Source organism: Myotis yumanensis, unplaced genomic scaffold, assembly GCF_028538775.1.
Source record: "Myotis yumanensis isolate MYYU_CA2020_CCGP unplaced genomic scaffold, mMyoYum1.0.hap1 SCAF_6, whole genome shotgun sequence".
Lineage (NCBI taxonomy): Eukaryota > Metazoa > Chordata > Mammalia > Chiroptera > Vespertilionidae > Myotis > Myotis yumanensis.
Window position 1 is genome coordinate 29474601 of NW_027223757.1, and position 19219 is coordinate 29493819.

General features: G+C 42.5%; 1 protein-coding gene across 3 annotated transcripts in view; it reads left to right on the forward strand.

The window, feature by feature from the left end:
* The window catches only part of STX11 (syntaxin 11), a 33060-nt gene extending 14155 nt beyond the window's left edge, over positions 1-18905 (forward strand). For 2 of the 3 annotated variants that reach the window (XM_070419276.1, XM_070419275.1), the window contains exon 2: positions 16960-18905. In XM_070419276.1, the coding sequence (XP_070275377.1) occupies positions 16965-17828 (864 nt within the window). In that variant the 5' untranslated portion in view covers positions 16960-16964 and the 3' untranslated portion in view covers positions 17829-18905. Of the gene's footprint in view, positions 1-8188; positions 8233-16959 lie in introns of those variants that run through there. The other variant, XM_070419277.1, reaches the window with a different exon arrangement.
* Positions 18906-19219: the final 314 nt, after the last annotated feature.

The window sequence follows — 19219 nt, forward strand, 5'->3', positions numbered from 1 at the left end:
GGGAGTGGAGAATGAGAGAATTATAGGAATCAGTACATTTTCTAGGAGAAAAAGAAGGTTCCAGGAAATCTGCCAGATGAAGCTCTGAGGTATTGTCTTAAAACCTTAAATGACCATCCAATAAGATGAAAGAGAGGACTATGACTAGCAAATATAGTCTCTGATTTGTTGAAATTAGGGAATAATTATTCTTTTTCAAAAGGAAAAGCACTTTTAAATTTTTACCAATTTTGAGTCAGGTCATTACATAAAATACTAGTCACCTAAAGAATAATCTGATAGTCCTCGCCGGTTTGGCTCAGTGAATAGAGTGTTAGACTGAGGACCAAAGGATCCCGGGTTTGATTCTGATCAAGGGCACATACCTTGGTTTCAGGCTCCTCCCTGGCCTGGGCCCTGGTCAGGGCTTGTGCAGGAGGCAACTAGTCAATGTGTTTCTCTCACATCGATGTTCCTCTCTGTCTTTCCCTCTCTCTTCCACTCTCCCTAAAAATCAATGGAAAAATAACAACAAAAGAAGAAGAATCTGATAAATTCCTAGGACAATTTGACATGTTTTGTTCACTCCTTCAACATCAGATTGCTACAGTTCCTATACCTTTAATACTTCGTGCCTTCACTCAGGTTCTCTCTGCTTGGGTTTCCTTCCTCTTCTCCTTGCTCATCTAACTCCTGTTAAGCTATTTATAATCAGCTCACACACTATCTTCTTCAAGGAACCTTTCCTCCCCTCACCCAGATTGAATCCACCACCCTCCATTGAGCTCAGAAAGTACTCATGTCTATCTCTCTATTATTACACTTACTATCATTATCCTCTCTGCCAGCTTGTGAGCACCTTGAGGGACAGGACCATCGTTTCATCTTTGTGTAGAAGAGACCTAGACTCATCAAAAATGACTGAAAGAAACAACCATTCTGGTGAACATAGTTATGCAACAAATATTTATGGAGGCTCTCTTACATGCTGGATGCTCTGGGGTACAGATTCTAACCCCAGGGAGCTTATGGGCAAACAGAGAAGATACTCAGTAAAGAAATTAATAGAATATGGTGAGTATTTGGAAAGAGAAAGAGCTGGAAATTGTGAGATCATAGAACCAGTAGCCAGGTTTAGTTACAAGGTCAGAGAAAATTACCCATTCTCATGAAACATAATTTATATAAAAATAGAAGCTAGAAGGCTGGCTTTGGTTATAAGACATGGAACCACTTTTTAACAAAGGAAAATTTTTGGTCTATCTAGTTCAAAACTAACAAATCCTGTGTGTGTGTGTGTGTGTGTGTGTGTGTGTCCAGTTTGTGAGCACATACACTGGCAAAAACAACACAAGAAAATGACTTCTTCATTTACTGAGTAAAATAAATAGTAAGGAGCAGAGAAGGAAGTTTCTGTGCATCTCATTCAATGTACCATTTGCTAGAAATTAATGTGTTCATTTTTCAATATGTAGTACACTCTAAAAGAAAATAACCTTAAAGCTCTAAAAATGAGGAGACTACATTACAGCTTTTAAAAAGTGAATTTTAAGAATCTGATGATCCTGGCCTAGGAGGGGGTTGACAGATTTGCTTTTGCATTGGTATAGACCAGTGGTCGGCAAACCGAGGCTCGTGAGCCACATGAGGTTCTTCGGCCCCTTGAGTGTGGCTCTTCCACAAAATACCACGTGCAGGCGCACACGTACAGTGTGATTGAAACTTTATTAAGTTAATTTTAGGGAACGTTGTGGAGTGAAAGAAGATGAAGTGTCAAGGATTGAGAAAGGTATGTTGAGATGGTTCGGACATATAGAGAGGATGAACGAAAGGAGATAGACGAAACAAGTATACAAGACGAGTGTGGATGGGAGAGTTGGAAAGGGTCGACCTCAGCGAACGTACCTCAATCAGATTGAGGACATTTTTAGCAAAGGCCAGCTTAGGAGTACCCTAATTAAGTTAATAACAATCTACCTACCTATATAGTTTAAGTTTAAAAAGTTTGGCTCTCAAAAGAAATTTCAATCATTGTACTGTTGATATTTGGCTCTGTTGACTAACGAGTTTGCCGACCACTGGTATAGACCAATTTGAAACCCATTTGCTCAGAGGTCAATGTCTGCACCTTCCACCATCCCACTTCACTTTCTTGGCCCTGGTGTGAGAGGAGAGAGCACTGTGCTGTGGTTTGTAGCTTCCAGCCCACTAAGAAGCTCAAGCTAGGTCCTCTTTCTCCTTTTCTGGCCAGTTCTTACTCTTTCATTATTTCAATACCTGCTTATTTCTCCCCATACATTGTAAGCTTAGTTGAGGACAGGTATTGTGGCATCTTGATTTTTAATATCCTCTCGCACCAGGGACATCTCTGTTTGCAGGGCATGTCTAGAAGGAAGGCAGGATAAATTGGTCATAGTGGAGGGGTTGTTGTTGTTGTTTATTTGTTTTAGGGCAGTAAGTAAAATATAAATAACAACTATCATCTATAGATTTTCTTGTTGATGTTCATGGAGAGTGCATATGTTTGCCACCGTGAGTAAAATCATAAGGATTGCATGGGTTGAGAATTCACTTACTCTCTGTCAGACACCTTGAGGTTGATAGTGTTATTCCAATTTGCTCAGAGCTGGGAGTTCAGTGCAGGCTTATTCATCTTTGCAGCCTCTTTTAAACACTAACCTCTTATATCTTTTGTCATAGTTGACACCAGTTACTAAAATTAAGAAAATTTTTGTAATTGCACAGAAAACCAACGTTGTATTTCCCTTATTCTCTTGATAGTTCTGTCTTTAAATGTGTTGAGATCAGGAAGTTACCTAAGTCAGTTTTGGTTTCAGCTATGTCTCTGTTTTAAATATTTCAGAAGTCTTTCACATTTCTGAAATTTTCATTTCTTTCTTTAGAAATGCTCTATATAAGCTTTTTAAAATCTAAAACTATCTATTTTGAGGGACTGAGATCATGTCTGATTTGCTCACTGAGCTAATTTCAACCTCTTATATTGCCTGGTACATAGTAGATACTTACTAAATACTTGTTGGACAAAGATGTCAAAATCAGAAAAATGCCAAGATTGGATATAGAAACAAATGACTCTTTTAATGATGAAACAATACCAGAAAGTAACAAAATGTCTCAAGAAAATGAAATTGGGAAGAAATGTGAGATCAAGAAAGAATTATTATGGTCAACTAAAGAAGAACCACCTAACAACTGTTAATGTAAGAAACATTCAAACCTGCAAAGAATTTTTGTGAGTTTATTTGAGGCAAAATGTCAACAATTGCCAGGAAGCAGAATCTCAACATATTGAGATAATGCTCCAGAGAATGGTGGTGTTTCACCTTGTTTTATACATTACAATCAAAGGAGGAGGTGTAAGTGGGTTACATGAAATCCGTTAGTGATAGGTTAGGGAGGCGGGAGAAAGCAAAGTGGGGAAACCTCTGGGATTGGATAAACAGTAAAATGATAGACATATGCTTCTTTTACATAGGTGGGTACAGAATAGTTAACAGCAACAATTAGCATGATAACAGTAACAATGAGGGAATTTGTGGTCGCTGCCTTGGCATCCTGGTACACTGGTTGTGCCCTGAGAGGTCTGGAAAAAGGGAAGTTACAAGTTACCCTGACATTCCAAAGATATCTACACTAATAAAAGAGAAAACATGCAAATTTACCATCACTCCGCCACTCTGCTACACCCACCAGCCAATCAGGAGCGAGTATGCAAATTAACCCAACTAAGATGGCGGCAGCCACTGAGCTGGAGCCAGCAAGAGGCTTGGGTTGCCCCCAGAGATGGAGGAAGCCAAGCTTCCTGCCTGCCCTGGCTGGCCCTGGGCTCTGCTCAAGGCTACAAAGTTTCAATTATAGAAGATAAATAAATCCCAGATACCTGCTTCCAGCCCACCCTGGCCTCCATTCAAGGAGGCACTGAAAAAAAAAAAAAAAGGAGAGGCTGGGAGCATGGGTCGCCAGGGGGCGTGGCTAGCCTGAAAACGGCCATCAGCCCCAGCGGGACCCCCCACCCTGATCCGGGACACCCTTCAGTGCAAACCAGCTGGCCCCCACCCATGCACCAGGACTCTATCTATACGAATAAAAGGGTAATATGCTAATTAGACTGGGAGGCCTTCCAGAAGACCTTCCAGATGTTCTTCTGGACAAAGCCATGGTGGTGGGGCCGAGGTAGAGGCAGTTAGAGGCCAAGAGGGGAGGGCAGTTGTGGCTGATCAGGCTAGGATGGGGGCGGGGCCGTTGGCGGTAAGCAGACCAGCAGGGGGACCAGTTGGGGGCAAGCAAGCCATCAGTGGGGGTCAGTTGAGGTGATCAGCACAGCAGGAGGGGCAATTTGGAGTGAGCAGGCCAGCAGGGGGGGCAGTTGGGGGCAAGCAGGCCGGCAGGCAGAGTGGTTAGGGGCAATCAGACAGTCAAGCAGGTGAGTGGTTAGGAGCCAGCAGTCCTGAATTGTGAGAGGGATGTCTGACTGCTGGTTTAGGCTTGATCTCTGTAAACTGGCAGTAGGACACCCTTCGAGGGGTCCCAGATTGGAGAGGGTGCAGGCCGGGCTGAGGGACAACCTCCCTGCCCCCCCTGTACGAATTTCGTGCACCAGGCCACTAATGTTATCATAGATGCAAAAGACAACAGACAGTCTTAGTTTCGGTAAAGATTGACTTTTGTCAGGAAAGAATCTAGCCTAGACATGACGACCTGCCATAAACTGCTTTTAGTTTAAAAGATTTAATTTCAGACCATCCTTTGTGGTTACTTTAGGTCTCTGAGTTTGCAAGGCTGCCAGGCAGGCCTTCCCTGAGCTAGTCAGGTTAGCATGTGGCCCCTTTTCGTCCACACAACCACAGTGTTCAGGATGATGGTGAGACGCCTCCAAGGAAGGTGTTACTGGCTGAATGTAGATTGCTAGTGGTTAGTAACTCTGCCTCCAGAAATGCACCCAGTGTAAAGGATGATTATGGTAAACTAAAGAGTATCAACAAATTCAGAAAGGTCGAATTTCCTGGAGCAGGAAAACTTCCACAGATCCTTGGAGGATCAGCTCTAATAGCTCATCATGCTCCAAGAATGCAGAATTAGAAGAGTGGTTAAGGCAGGAAATGGAGGTGCAAATTCAACATGCAAAAGAAAAGTCTCTTGCTGATGATCACTTTAGATAGAACCCTAATGTAAAAAAGAGAAGATAACTGAGGATTTTATAAAGAAGCCGCGGAAAAACATTTCCTGTCAAGCATTGCTTCCAGTTTCCTCTGGGATACATGCATGTAGTAGATACAAGGAATTTAAATTACAAATATCCTATGGCCTGAATTTGTTAAATAAAACGCACAAAATTCCCTCCTTCTCCCCCCGCACCCCCTCCCCGCCCGCCCCAAACAAAAAAGATTATCTAGTGAATTTCCTTCACATATGGTCAAGGTGCTTTTTAAACTGCAGCCCCATTGGTTTTCAAATCCAGATATTTTGAGGGCCCATCTCTTTGGGGGCAGGTCCCAATGGTTGGGGTGGCTGGTGTGGGACACGAATCCCTCACTCCTCAGGGAGATACTGTGTGAAATTTCTCCTCATTGTGGGTCATCACATCTCTGCCTCACTGAGGCATCTCAGTGTGGTCCTTTTATCTTTTGTTGTAGTGGGCTGTTCAGATACCTTCCAGGCCTCTTTCAGATGGAAATGATTCATATGTAGTTGTTGATTTGGTGTGACCTCGGGAGGAGGTGAATTCAGGATCTTCCTGCACCACCATCTTGAACTGCCTTCATGACATATTCACTTTGAAATAAAAATTTTCATTGTGATATGTGAATTTGTTTTCTTGGACCTCTTTTATACAGTAAATGCAATGCATCTAACAACTTATACTTTCCCGAGGTCCTGAGTGAATATAGGACATTAATATTCTGTCCGTTGAGTTATCAGTAATATAGAAACTGATCATAGAATAGTTGTTTGGCTTTCAGGATAATTTAAAATATTTTAAAATATATATACTTTTATTGATTTCAGAGAGGAAGGGAGAGGGAGAGAGAGATAGAAACATCAATGATGAGTGAGAATCATTGGTGGACTGCCTCTTGCAGGCCCCACACTGGGGGTCCAGCCCTCATCCAGGCATGTGCCTAACTGGGAATCCAGTAGTGCCCTCCTGGTTCGTAGGTGGACGCTCAACCACTGAGCCATGCCGGCTGGGCTCAGGATCATTTTAGATCATATGATCTGCACGTGGTTCTTAAGGAGTAATAGCCCCTTCTCCCACACCACATTTGCTTTCAGGAAACATGTCAGTTAACTGAGGAGCAAGATCTATTCCCTATAAAATGGAACAAACCCTACCAACACTAACAGCAAAACCTAACTAATGGGGTGGGGAATGGGGCTTACCTTCGTGAGACGTTGATGAGGGAAACATTCGATGGGTGTTTATTGAATTAAAATTGTCGATCTGCTCCCAAGAGAAAACCTAGGCACTGACTGTAAACCCTGAGCCTTGATGATAGCAGTCCTCAGGCTGGCCTGGGAACTCCCAGACTCTCTCACAGTCCCTGAGGCGGGTGCAATTGCGGAAACCACCTTGAGATTCTTTTTTTTTTTTTTTTTTTTTTAACATATTTTATTGATTTTTTACAGAGAGGAAGGAAGAGAGATAGATAGTTAGAAACATCGATGGGAGAGAAACATCGATCAGCTGCCTCCTGCACATCTCCCACTGGGGATGTGCCCGCAACTCAGGTACATGCCCTTAACCGGAATCGAACCTGGGACCTTTCAGTCCGCAGGCTGACGCTCTATCCACTGAGCCAAACCGGTTTCGGCCACCTTGAGATTCTTAAACATAAAAGTAAAACATGAAGATTCCCTTCCAGCTTAAAATTCCCTCTCCCATTTCAGCTTGCCTTTGGCATTCCTTTTTACCTAATTTCTCCTGCACAAAAATGCTGGTGGGAAAGCACCTGGGACCTGTCCCAGGGCCCTGCATCCCTGAGAGATGCCCCCAGCAGGAGAAATGCCAGAGAACTCCTGTGGTTTACCAGGAAGATGTTCTATATTTCATATTATCCTGGTCAGTTCTTCTGAATGCTTGTCTCTTAACTCTTCACAAACTTTAGGATAGAAGAGAGTTTGAAGAATATATAATAGACTTGGTCATTGGTTAATATAGAGTAGTATTAGATAATGTGAAATTTTTACTTTTTATATAAAACAGTTCTGTATCATTTGATTTCTTTTCCTGATCCTCCCTTTCTTTCCCCCACAGAGATCATGGCTTGCTATCATACGCAGAAAAAAAAGAGATTTTACAAGAACAGAATTAGAAAAAAAGCAATTTAAAACCCCAGATAATATAGTAACGCACAGGTGTTAGTGTTCACTTGTGATTGCAAATGAGACAGGTAATAAACTGTTGGTGGTACGTTAATGAGAAAATGCACCATTTATACAGTAGTTACTGAATGTACATTAGTTTTTTGAGCAGAGTAAAATCCCAGAATAGACAGTAATCAATAGCATATAGAGTGCTCACTCTGCCAGGCACTGTTCTGGGAACTTTATGTGGACTCTCTCATTTAATTCTCTCCACCATCCTAAGTAGTAGGTATTATACACGGAGAAGATAAGGTGACTACAAAGAAATGTGACCAGCAGAGATTTCAACAGCACTCATCCATTAGGAATGGACCTCTTTCTGCTGGGAACACTGTAACCAGCGAGGTCGCCCAGGCTCGTCCCAGTGGTGGCAGAGCTGGATTTGACTATTCTCGCCAGGCTCAACAGTTGGCCACTCTCTAAGTAGATGTGGAATTCCAAGCAGATTCTACGACTCTGAAAAGAAGTATTCTGCTTGCCTTTCACCTCCTGAACCACTCTAAGGGCCATAATCAACTTCCGAAGGTCTTAGCAACGTAGTGCACATCTCACTAATTGATATTCTTTGTAGTATAATAGCAAGAAACAGGTGTGGTCCAGTCTTGGATGACAAAAGAAGGTGTAGAACGTGGCAATGGAGTTGTGTAAGAAGTTGCATTTCGCCGGCCCAGTGTTCTCTATTTTGGTGATCTGTTACACTTAGGACGATCCACCTCCATTTCAAAACTGGCTCTTCAAGTTTTCAGAACCTCTTATCAGACTGAAACTCAGCCAAGGTTGAAGCTGCCCATGTCTCTGTGCCGGCCCACCCCCACTGCTGGAGGACTCCTATTTAGCACAGGCATTATCTGCAGAGCCTGCTTGTGGGTGAGGTCATCTTTTTCTTTTCTTTTCTTTTTTTTAGCATTGTTCTTTTTTCTTCTTACTGTGGTCATGACCACAATCTTCAAAAGGAGGGGAAGGCTGTCCTCACACGTTAAGAAACGCAGGCTTCTTTTATATGCATGCTTTATTGTAACGTTTATATATGAGTAGGATGTTGTAAACATACACTGCATCAAAACCAAGGTATATAATAAGTAGGCCAGGATCATCAAGTGGGTGACGTGCATCAGCAGGACAGTAATTTGCTATGTGCTCCTTATATTTGTGTTTTAAAATGATAGCAATGGATTTTTGTTTTATTTCTTTTTAAAAAATATTTTTATTGACTTCAGAGAGGAAGGGAGAGGGAGAGAGAGATAGAAATGTCAATGAATAGAGAGAATCATTGATTGGATCAGCTGTCTACTGCACACGCCCCCCCCCCCCCCCGCCCCCCAACTGGGGATCAAGCCAGGTTGCCCTGACCAGGGAATCAAACCGTGACCTCCTAGTTCATAGGTCACCGCTCAACCACTGTGCTAAACTGGCCAGACTGAAATTTTGTTTTAAATGCCTGAGAATTTACTTTCCAAAATGATGATTTATCTGTGATCCATGCCATTCTCTTAGGTTTTCCTTAAAGAACACCCATTGTGGGGAATACAGAAACAAAAGAGGGGTGTATCAGTGAGCTTTGTCAGTATAACAAATCATATTGTTATTTCTCATGATCATGAAAATTAAATGAGAGAATTCATATAAAGCTTCCACACAGTACGTGGTAGAAAGTAAGTACTGGGTGGTTCCTTCACTCAGCTCACCTGGGCTCAGTCACACAGCTGTAGCGGTGGGTCACCTGGCTGCTGGCCTCTCTTTCCTTGTGGTCTTCATCCTCCAGGAGGCTAGCCCTGGCTTCCCACATTGTGGTGTCAGTGTTCCCACTAGTAAGAGAGGGCGAGCCCAGGTGTGCTAGTGCTACTCAAGCCTCTACTGGCACCATGTTTGCTACTGTCCTCTTGGTCAAAGCAAGTTTCATGACCAAACCCAGATTCACAGGGTAGGGGAATTGATCGGAGGTACTGCTAAGAATTTGTGGCCATTTTCTTTGGTAATCAAATATAGTCTGCCTTTGGCAAAATTTATTCACATTTCTTCTACAAGAAACATATGCTCACCTTTATCCTAGGGTTCCCAGAAGTTTCATCCCATTATGGCTTAGTCTCTGAGTCTGCAGGCTTATCCACGACTTGCATCATTTTGGAACTGGATGGGACACCTCAGACTCAGCTCCTCAGATGGGAGCCTCTTAATCCTGAGACAATGGACTAGAAATAAATAATCTCCTCATACACATCCAACATAAGTGGTGAGGTTGGGAAAGGATTACCAAAATATGTCATCCATTAAAAACAAAGGTACATGGACAGGATACAAGTAGCAGTCACTGGGCCACAGCAATTCTAACCCCCAAGGCAATGGTGTCGGAAGGCAGGGTCTTTGGAAGGTGATAAGGTCATGAGGGTAGAGTCCTCACGAGTGGGATTAGTGTCCTTATAAAAGAGGCCCCAAGAGCTTGCTTGGCTCTCCTGCCATGTGAGGACACAGCAAGGAGATGGTCATTTATGAACGAGGAAGCAGGCCCTCACTAGATGCAGGACATGAGCATGCTGGCGCCCCGATCTCAGACTTCCAGCTTCCAGAAATGTGAGAAATTAATTTCTGTTTTTATAAGCTACCCAATCTCTGGTATGTTGTTATAGCAGCTCAAATGGACTTAGATGGGAATAAGTTCTTTATAAAATTAAAGACTTCAGAAACCTTTTTAAAGGGAGGTTCAGGAAAAAAGAAGCTAGTGTAGCTTTGTGGTTTACAGATGGTCTATCAAATTAGGGAAGGGGGCTAATTCCCCATATGGGGGCTGCATAGCGCTTAGCTGTAGAGAAGATGTATGGATCAAATAAAGGAACGGCTGCTTTGATTTATAGAGCATTTCTGCAGAATGCATCCAAAAGCATGTTGCTATAAGTAAAACCCAAGCTGCCCACTGCCTATTTATTGACTGTGCATATTGAACTTCCTTCTCTCTCTTTAAAAAAAATTTTTTTTTATTGGTTTCAGAGAGGAAGGGAGAGGGAGAGAGATAGAAACATCAATGATGAGAGAGAATCATTGATCACTGCCTCCTGCACGCCCCCTACTGGGGACTGAGCCCGAAACCCAGGGCATGCACCCTTGACTGAAATTGAACCTGGGACTCTTCTTTCAGTCTGTAGGTTGATGCTCTATACACTGAGCCAAACCAGCGAGGGCCCTTTTTCTCTTGAGACATTGGCCGAAAATTCTGATTGAGGGAACTGAAAAGTGAAAGTGTCAGGGAGAAACAAATGAGTACAAGTGATTGAAGAGTGGAGGCTGCTCTTTTTGATTAGACTTTCCCAAAATGCTTTGGAGAAACTCCTTCTGCATTTTGCTTTAGAAGAGAAACAAGACATATTTTTCATTATTTCTTCTAGCCTTGCACTTTTATAATAATCCATCTCAATTAACAGTCTTCAAATTCTCAAATTGTGTTTTGAGTAAAACCCAAGAAATTAAACTATTAAGTGTGTTCTTGCCAATACACTTTAGGATCCAGCACAAGTTTTTTCTTTTGTTTTGAAATTAACTTTGGAGCAGCAAGAAGATAAGACTTTTTTTTTTCCACCCTATACATTTTTTTTAGAGATTCAAAGAATGATTTTTCCCTCTTAGATGTGTCATTTTTAAAAATAAAAAAAATGGAGCAGAACAATGGGTTTTACTCAGTTGAATGAAATTATTCATCCACTTATGGATCTGAATCAATCTGTTTGGGAAAGTACACTTGTTATCCTTGAAGGATTGTATTACTATGGCGTGTCCTATAAAGTACCACTAAATCAGTGATGGCGAACCTATGACACGTGTGTCAGAGGTGACATGCGAACTCATTTTTTTGGTTGATTTTTCTTTGTTAAATGGCATTCAAATATATAAAATAAATATCAAAAATATAAGTCTTTGTTTTACTATGGTTGCAAATATCAAAAAATTTCTATATGTGACATGGCACCAGAGTTAAGTTAGGGTTTTTCAAAATGCTGACACGCCGAGCTCAAAAGGTTCGCCATCACTGGCCTACACTCCCTCCCTCCCTCCTTCCTTCCTTCCTTCCTTCCTTCCTTCCTTCCTTCCTTCCTTCCTTCCTTCCTTTCTTTCTTTCTTTCTCTCTCTCTCTGTCTCTCTCTTTCTTTCATCTTTTTTTTTGTTTTTGTTTTTTATTAAATCTTTATTGTTCAGATTATTACATTTGTTCCTCTTTTTCCCCCCCATAACTCCCCTCCTTCCAGCTCCCACCACACCCTCCACCCTCACTCCCCACCAACTGTGTTCATCCATAGGTGCACGATTTTTGTCCAGTCTCTTCCCGCATCTCCCACACCCCTTTTCCCCCCAAGAATAGTCAGTCCATTCCCTTTCTATGTCCCTGATTCTATTATAATCACCAGTTCATTCTGTACATCATGTTATTTATTCACTTGATTCTTAGATTCATTTGTTGATAGATGCATATTTGTTGTTCATAATTTGTATCTTTACCTTTTTCTTCTTCTTCCTCTTCTTAAAGGATACCTTTCAGCATTTCATATAATACTGGTTTGGTGGTGATGAACTCCTTTAGCTTTTCCTTATCTGTGAAGCTCTTTATCTGACCTTCAATTCTGAATGATAGCTTTGCTGGATAAAGTAATCTTGGTTGTAGGTTCTTGCTATTCATCACTTTGAATATTTCTTGCCACTCCCTTCTGGCCTGCAAAGTTTCTGTTGAGAAATCAGCTGACAGTCATATGGGTATTCCCTTGTAGGTAACTGAGTTTCTTTCTCTTGCTGCTTTTAAGATTCTCTCTTTGTCTTTTGCTCTTGGCATTTTAATTATGATGTGTCTTGGTGTGGTCCTCTTTGGATTCCTTTTGTTTGGGGTTCTATGCGCTTCCTGGACTTGGAAGTCTATTTCTTTCACCAGGTGGGGGAAGTTTTCTGTCATTATTTCTTCAAATAGGTTTTCAATATCTTGCTCTCTCTCATCTTCTGGTACCCCTATAATTCTGATGTTGGTACGCTTGAAGCTGTCCCAGAGGCTCCTTACACTCTTCGTATTTTTGGGTTCTTTTTTCATTTTGCTTTTCTGGTTGGGTGTTTCTCGCTTCTTTGCATTTCAAATCTTTGACTTGATTCTTGCGCTCCTCTGGTCTGCTGTTGGGAGTCTGTATAATATTCTTTATTTCAGTCAGTGTATGCTTACTTTCTAGATGGTCCTTTATCACACCATCGAGGGTCTCATTAGATTTCCTGTACATCTCATCAAGTTTATCAACAGACTCTAGAAGCCTCTTGAGAGACCTCAAAAGTGTGGTTCTGAACTCAATATCCTCCCTTGATAGTTTTGTCCTGTTTCTTTGTCTCTGCATTTTTTACGCTTTCTTGGTACACCCCCTAGTGGTCTTTGTGCACAGTCTTGTTGTAGTTAAGCCTTGATTGTTATAGTTAATACTAGAGGGATTTGACCTCCAGGCCGACTGGCTGTGATAATCAGCTGTGTCTGCAGTGGAAGAACTTGTGTCCTCTAGGGGGGTGCTAATCTAGCTTTTGCCTGAGGCTATCCGGCAAATGCCTCTGTGCAGGGCTTGGGCGGGGCAGGTCCCAGGGGATCAACAGGACAGAGGAGGGAGCAGTTATGGCTGCTCTCAGTCCGTCCCCAGGGGCTCTGCCTCTCTGTCCCAGCAACAGCTGCAAACCTCGGAGGGACCGTAGCCAGACAGTCCTGCTTCTCCCGTTTGAGTATGGGTCCCTAGAGACTTGCCCGGATCTGGAGCTCTGAGTCTGAGGCTCCCTCCGGATTGAAACAGACAACCACACCCTCAGCCACCAGCCCGCACTGCGCGCACTCCGCACCTTAGTATTTTACTTCAGCACTGCGCCTCCTCTGATTCTCGGTTCCTCCTAGTTGTAGAACTTCCATTCAGCCAGCCTTCCTGTGGTTCTGGATGATGTCCGTTCCGTCTTTTAGTTGTATTTTTGAAGTGGTTGTTCGAGGCAGCAAACTCCGGTGTTAACCTATGCCGCCATCTTGGTTTCTCCTCTCTTTCTTTCATCTTATGTTAATCCTCACCCAAGGATATTTTTTCATTGATTTTTAGAGAGAGTGGAAGAGAGATGGAAAGACAGAGAGAAATATCAATGTGAGAGAAATATCGATTAGTTGCCTCATGCATGCGCCCAGACCAGGACCTGGGCCAGGGAGGGACCTGCAACCAAGGTACATGACCTTCACTGGAATTGAACCCGTGACCCATTCGTCTACAGGCTGATGCTCTATCTACTGAGCCAAACTGGCTAGAGCCCATAGTTCCTTTTTTAGAATCTCACAGTTCAGAGTGAAGCTACTGGTTTTGTAGGTTAGTGTGATGTTCTTTCTGTGCCTAGTTCTATACTGTGATATAATTGCAGCAAGGAATATACCTGAACCTTTGGGGATGTTCTTAGAAACAGCAGCCTCTTTGGTTGACTTTGTTGTAATTTTCCTAATGCTTGCACCTTGGCAACCAGGAGACTCTCTAGGTCAATGGGACCAACTCATCTAGGGGCTGGACTGGGTCAGAAAGGCAAGGTGAAAGCCACCATCTTCTCTGCACCTCCACAGAGAATCTTTAATTCCACATACTCTTCCTTTCTCTCTCCTTACCAGATTATGGAATGAGCCTTCGAATAAGCTTAGGCCAGTGATGGCGAACCTTTTGAGCTTGGCGTGTCAGCATTTTGAAAAACCCTAACAACTCTGGTGCCGTGTCTCATATAGAAATTTTTTGATATTTGCAACCATAGTAAAACAAAGACTTATATTTTTGATATTTATTTTATACATTTAAATGCCACTTAACAAAGAAAAATCAACCAAAAAAATGAGTTCGCGTGTCACCTCTGACACGCGTGTCATAGGTTCGCTATCACTGGCTTAGGCCTTCACCTAATGTAGGACCCATGACTTTATGGTTGTTAGATCTTGAAAAAGAATGACCATCCTGAACATCATCCAAGACCATTTTCTGTATGATTGAAGTGTGCTTTGCTCTTTATATTATGTATGAAGTGATTCTTGGTTTTAGGAGAGCAATATAGAGCATGGCCAAGATGCAAGGAAGGCATTATCACCTATTCTTGCCTTGTTCATGAAAATGTATCCATTCTCTCTCCCATCTACCTCTTGCATTGTATAATAAATTGGATACTAACTACAACAGATGGATACAGCTCAACTCCATACTAGCTAACTAATGTACTTTCCCCAGATAAGATAGTAACTTGGCTGTAATGCATATGAGCCCCCCTCATCAGGCCCCCCAGCCCAGAGGACTTGTGTTGGGAAGAGGAGTCCCCATAACATCTGGCTTTGAAAACCAGTGAGGATTACAGCTGAGAGAAATGAAGGGCTGTGGAAGACCAAGATATTATTCTTAAAGGACTCAACCACAAGCTTGCTCACTCTGAGCTCCAGTGCAGAAGCAGCAGTTGGAGAAGTGCCCGGGTCATACAGGGAGAAATTTAATTGACTAACCCTAGGGTAGGGCTGGAGGGGCAGGGATGGGTGGTAAATCTCTCTGGGGATGGAAATTTTGGCAGATGCCATTGTTCTATTGTTATGCTCTCCTTCCACCTGGCTGGTCCAGATCTGTCACTCTCCAATAACCTGGCTAACACCTTTTGCCCTGGCATGGCATTCCTCAGAGATCTTCCCCTGCCCAACCTGCTTGCCCTGGCAGAAGTTCATCCCAGGCATGCTCCTGGCCCTCCAAATAGGTGAAGGCTGGCCTTGGCTCACCGTGCAGTCCTTCCCAAGCACTCTTGAGCTGACATAAGCAGCGACCTGCCTCGGCTCACATTGAAGCTGCTACCAGGCAGCACCAAGGCCAGCATGAGTGGCAGCCAGCGTCAGCTTGAATTGTGGCCTTTCCCAAGAGGCCACAAGGCTGGCACCTGCAGTGGCTGGCCTTGGCTTGTTTCCTAGCTCCCACCAAGCGGTTGCAGGCCAGTCTCAGCCTGCACTGGAGCCCCGCCCAAGAGGCTCCAGACCTGACATGTCCTTGGTTAATAGGGAAGTCTTTCATGACTCACTTTTGTACATTTGCTGAAGATAGTTGAGTATTGTGGTTAAGTGGAGTACTCTGGAGCCCAAATGATTACTTATTGGTGACCTTGGATAAGTTCTTTGATCTTCTTATGCTCAACTTATGAACTCTGATCATGACAATGCCTACTTCATGGAGTCTGTGTGAAGATTAAAGAGGGTATCACATGAAAAGTGCCTAGAAATTGGTTACTGGCCCCACATAATAGCTACTTTTATGGAAAAAAATATGGACATAGAAAGCATTATTTTGCCTTGTTAAGTGAGGAAATGACCACAACAACCTTTATAAAAACAGAAATTCTACTTGAGCTGCCAACTTGTTTCAAAAAGCCATTAAAAGTGGGCAAATATTGCTGCTGTGAGATGGATAAATGGGAGTGTGTTTTATTATTGCTACTTAGCTGGTGTAGGATTGAAATTTTCCATGTAATCTTTTGTTTTTAAAGCAGCTTTGTCAATGATGCTTCCCACTAGAGACATTGGAGGAAACTGTGTATCTTTCATTACTGACTCTTTATCTGGCTTGTGCTATGTGATTCCTGCCTAAATATATATCTTATTTCTGCTCACCTCTCTTATTTATTAAAATTGCATTAAACACTTAACTATTTCCTTATCTCCTTTACTTTTAATATCTTCCATGAGTGTATATTTTGGTTTTCTTCCTCAAACATTTGTAAGCACTGAGTATTGAACAAGCACTTAACCTGAAGTATGTTAGTGATGCCCAAATTAATGATATTGGGCAGAGGAACAAGGGAATTTCAACTTCCAAATTTTATACTTCCTTATTAGATTTTTGTCTTTGTGTATTTTGTTGTTGTTTTACTTCAAGCATGTTTTACTTTTATAACATTTTTAAAAGAAAAAAATTTAAGCCATGATTTATACAGTCACTATTTAAAGAATCATTGTGATGAACAGGACTGAGACCGAAATAGACACAAAACAGACATTTAGACTTGGCCCCAAAGCCTTCTAAATTGACTCTCTTGATTTCAAATTACAATCTTTGCAAGTATTTTTTTCCTTTTTCTGTGTCTGTTTTGATTTGCAATTATTGGAGAACTTAAAAGCAAGAAAAAGATTGGTTCCTAATGCAATCTACAATTTTACATTGCTGATCGAATCCTGGGCACCTGTAATATTGAACTGCAGAGACCTACAGGGTATAAAATACAACTGTGTTCATGATTCTTAGTCATATTCGTCCTTTACTTGTAAGCAAAATGTCATAGCACTGTTAGCTATTAGTGCATTTATTATACCCAGAAATAAAGAATTGGTAGTGCTGAGCAAAATGTTTCTTTATTTTTAAAAAGATTTTTAATTGATTTTTAAAAGGAGAGGACAGGAGAGGAAGAGAGAAACGTCAATGCAACTGGGCATGTGCCTTGACCAGAACGAACCTGGCAACTGTTCCCGGCACGAGATAATGCCCAACCAACTGGACCACACCAGCCAGGGCAGAATACTTCTCTATTGCTCTCACTAGAGGAATTTAACTTCGGTATCTCTACCTGCAGGCAACATGAAGGACCGGCTAGCAGAACTTCTGGAGTTAACCAAGCAGTATGACCAGCAGCTCTCCGATGGGGACGATGAATTGGACTCGCCCTACGAGGACTTCGTGTTCGAGACAGACCACATCCTGGAGTCCTTGTACCGAGACATCAAGGGCCTTCAGGATGAAAACCAGCAGTTGATGATCGACGTGAAGCGGCTGGGAAAGCAGAACGCCCGCTTCCTCACGTCCATGCGGCGTCTCAGCAGCATCAAGCGCGACACCAACTCAATCGCCAAGGACATCAAGGCCCGCGGCGAGAGCATCCACCGCAAGCTGCGCGCCATGAAGGTGCTGAGCGAGGAGGCTGAGGCCCAGCACGGACCCAACTCGGCGGTGGCGCGCATCTCCCGCGCGCAGTACAGCGCGCTCACCCGCACCTTCCAGCGCGCCATGCACGAATACAACCAGGCCGAGATGAAGCAGCGCGACAACTGCAAGATCCGCATCCAGCGCCAGCTGGAGATCATGGGCAAGGACGTGTCGGGTGAGCAGATCGAGGACATGTTCGAGCAGGGCAAGTGGGACGTGTTCTCAGAGAACCTGCTGGCCGACGTGAAGGGAGCGAGGGCGGCCCTCAACGAGATCGAGAGCCGCCACCGCGAGCTGCTAAAGCTGGAGAGCCGCATCCGTGATGTGCACGAGCTTTTCCTGCAGATGGCGGTGCTGGTGGAGGAGCAGGCCGACACCCTGAACGTCATCGAACTCAACGTGGAGAAGACCGTGGACTACACTGGCCAGGCCAAGGCGCAGGTGCGCAAGACCTTGCAGTACAAGAAGAAGAACCCCTGCCGGACCATCTGCTGCTTCTGCTGCCCCTGCGTCAACTAGCAGGCTGGCCTGGGACCCCGAACCCCTCTCAACGGGAATGGGCTGGAAAGCGCACTGGGAAAGATTTCGGGGCTCCCTTCACTGGGGGGAGTTGTCCCAACTCGTATGGACATCAGTTTTTAGAGAAAGAAGAAACTCGAGGTCCAAAAATTCCAACCCAGCCTATGCTTGGGACTATAGTTGATGCCTTCCGATGTTTCTGCAGTAAGTACAGAGATACTCTGAAGTTGTGTGAGGTCGTTATATGGCAAATTGCATCCTTGCCCTCTTAACAGAAACCACATAAAGAACTGACTAGCGAACTGGAGGGTACATGTCCCAGGCATGTTTCCTAGTGAAATTCTAGGAGGAAGTCAATTCCGCATTGGCTAATAGTATGAACTCATCAAAACAAATTCATACCCTCTCCTGAAAGTCCCTTGGTTCTGTTCAATTTCACGTCTTTCATTTCCACTCCTCATCTGGTTTATGCTGTGTGATTCCTGTCTAGAAGTATACCTATTTCCTTCCTGCTCACCTCCATACTTATTAAAATCACATTTAACACTCACTATTTTCTTATCTCTTTACTTTTAACATCTTCCATCAGAATATAGTTGGGATTTTTTTCCCAAATATTTTTAAGCACTGAGTATTGAACAAGCCCTGAAATTGATGTGTGTATCAGTCACATTTTATATATTTTTCATAAGTAAAAATAATTTAAAATTTATCTTTTTTTACTTGATTGTTACAAATGCACATATACATATGTAAATTGTGAAGTACTAATATTCACTAACATGTACATAATGACTAATTGGTTTTCATTTTACTTTTGTAAATATAAACTATAAATATCAGAAAAAACACTTTTACTGGTTATTGGTGTTGGTTGTCTTGTTTTGAGTTTATCTCATTCCCATCTGCATATCCAGTCCAATTTGGGCAGGAACTTTATTTTGAACAACTCTGTGTCAGTTATAGTGATAAAGACAGATGTCAACAGCTGAAAATAAATCCAGAACTAGATAATAAAATAAATTCCTTGGAAATATGACTTTTGTTTTACTGTGGACCATTCCTTTCATGCATTTACATGGAGTAATTTAAATTAAAATATTTCTTTTTAAGTTAGTTTAATAAACATTACATTACATTATCATTTCCCTTTTATGTATTTGTACCTTAGTTTACTTTCTCAATTATTGTGTTGAAAATTCTTGTAGCTTCTTAAAGTTGCAACATCTGGATGGAACTCTGAATAGCGAAGAAAAAAATGAAAAAGCATTCATATGGGAGTGTGTCTTCCTTTCTCTCCTAAGTTACAACAGTTTAGCAAAATCATCATGTTTTAAGGATTTGCTTTCATTTGCAAACTTTGGAATGTCCTTAAACCCACATTCACCGTG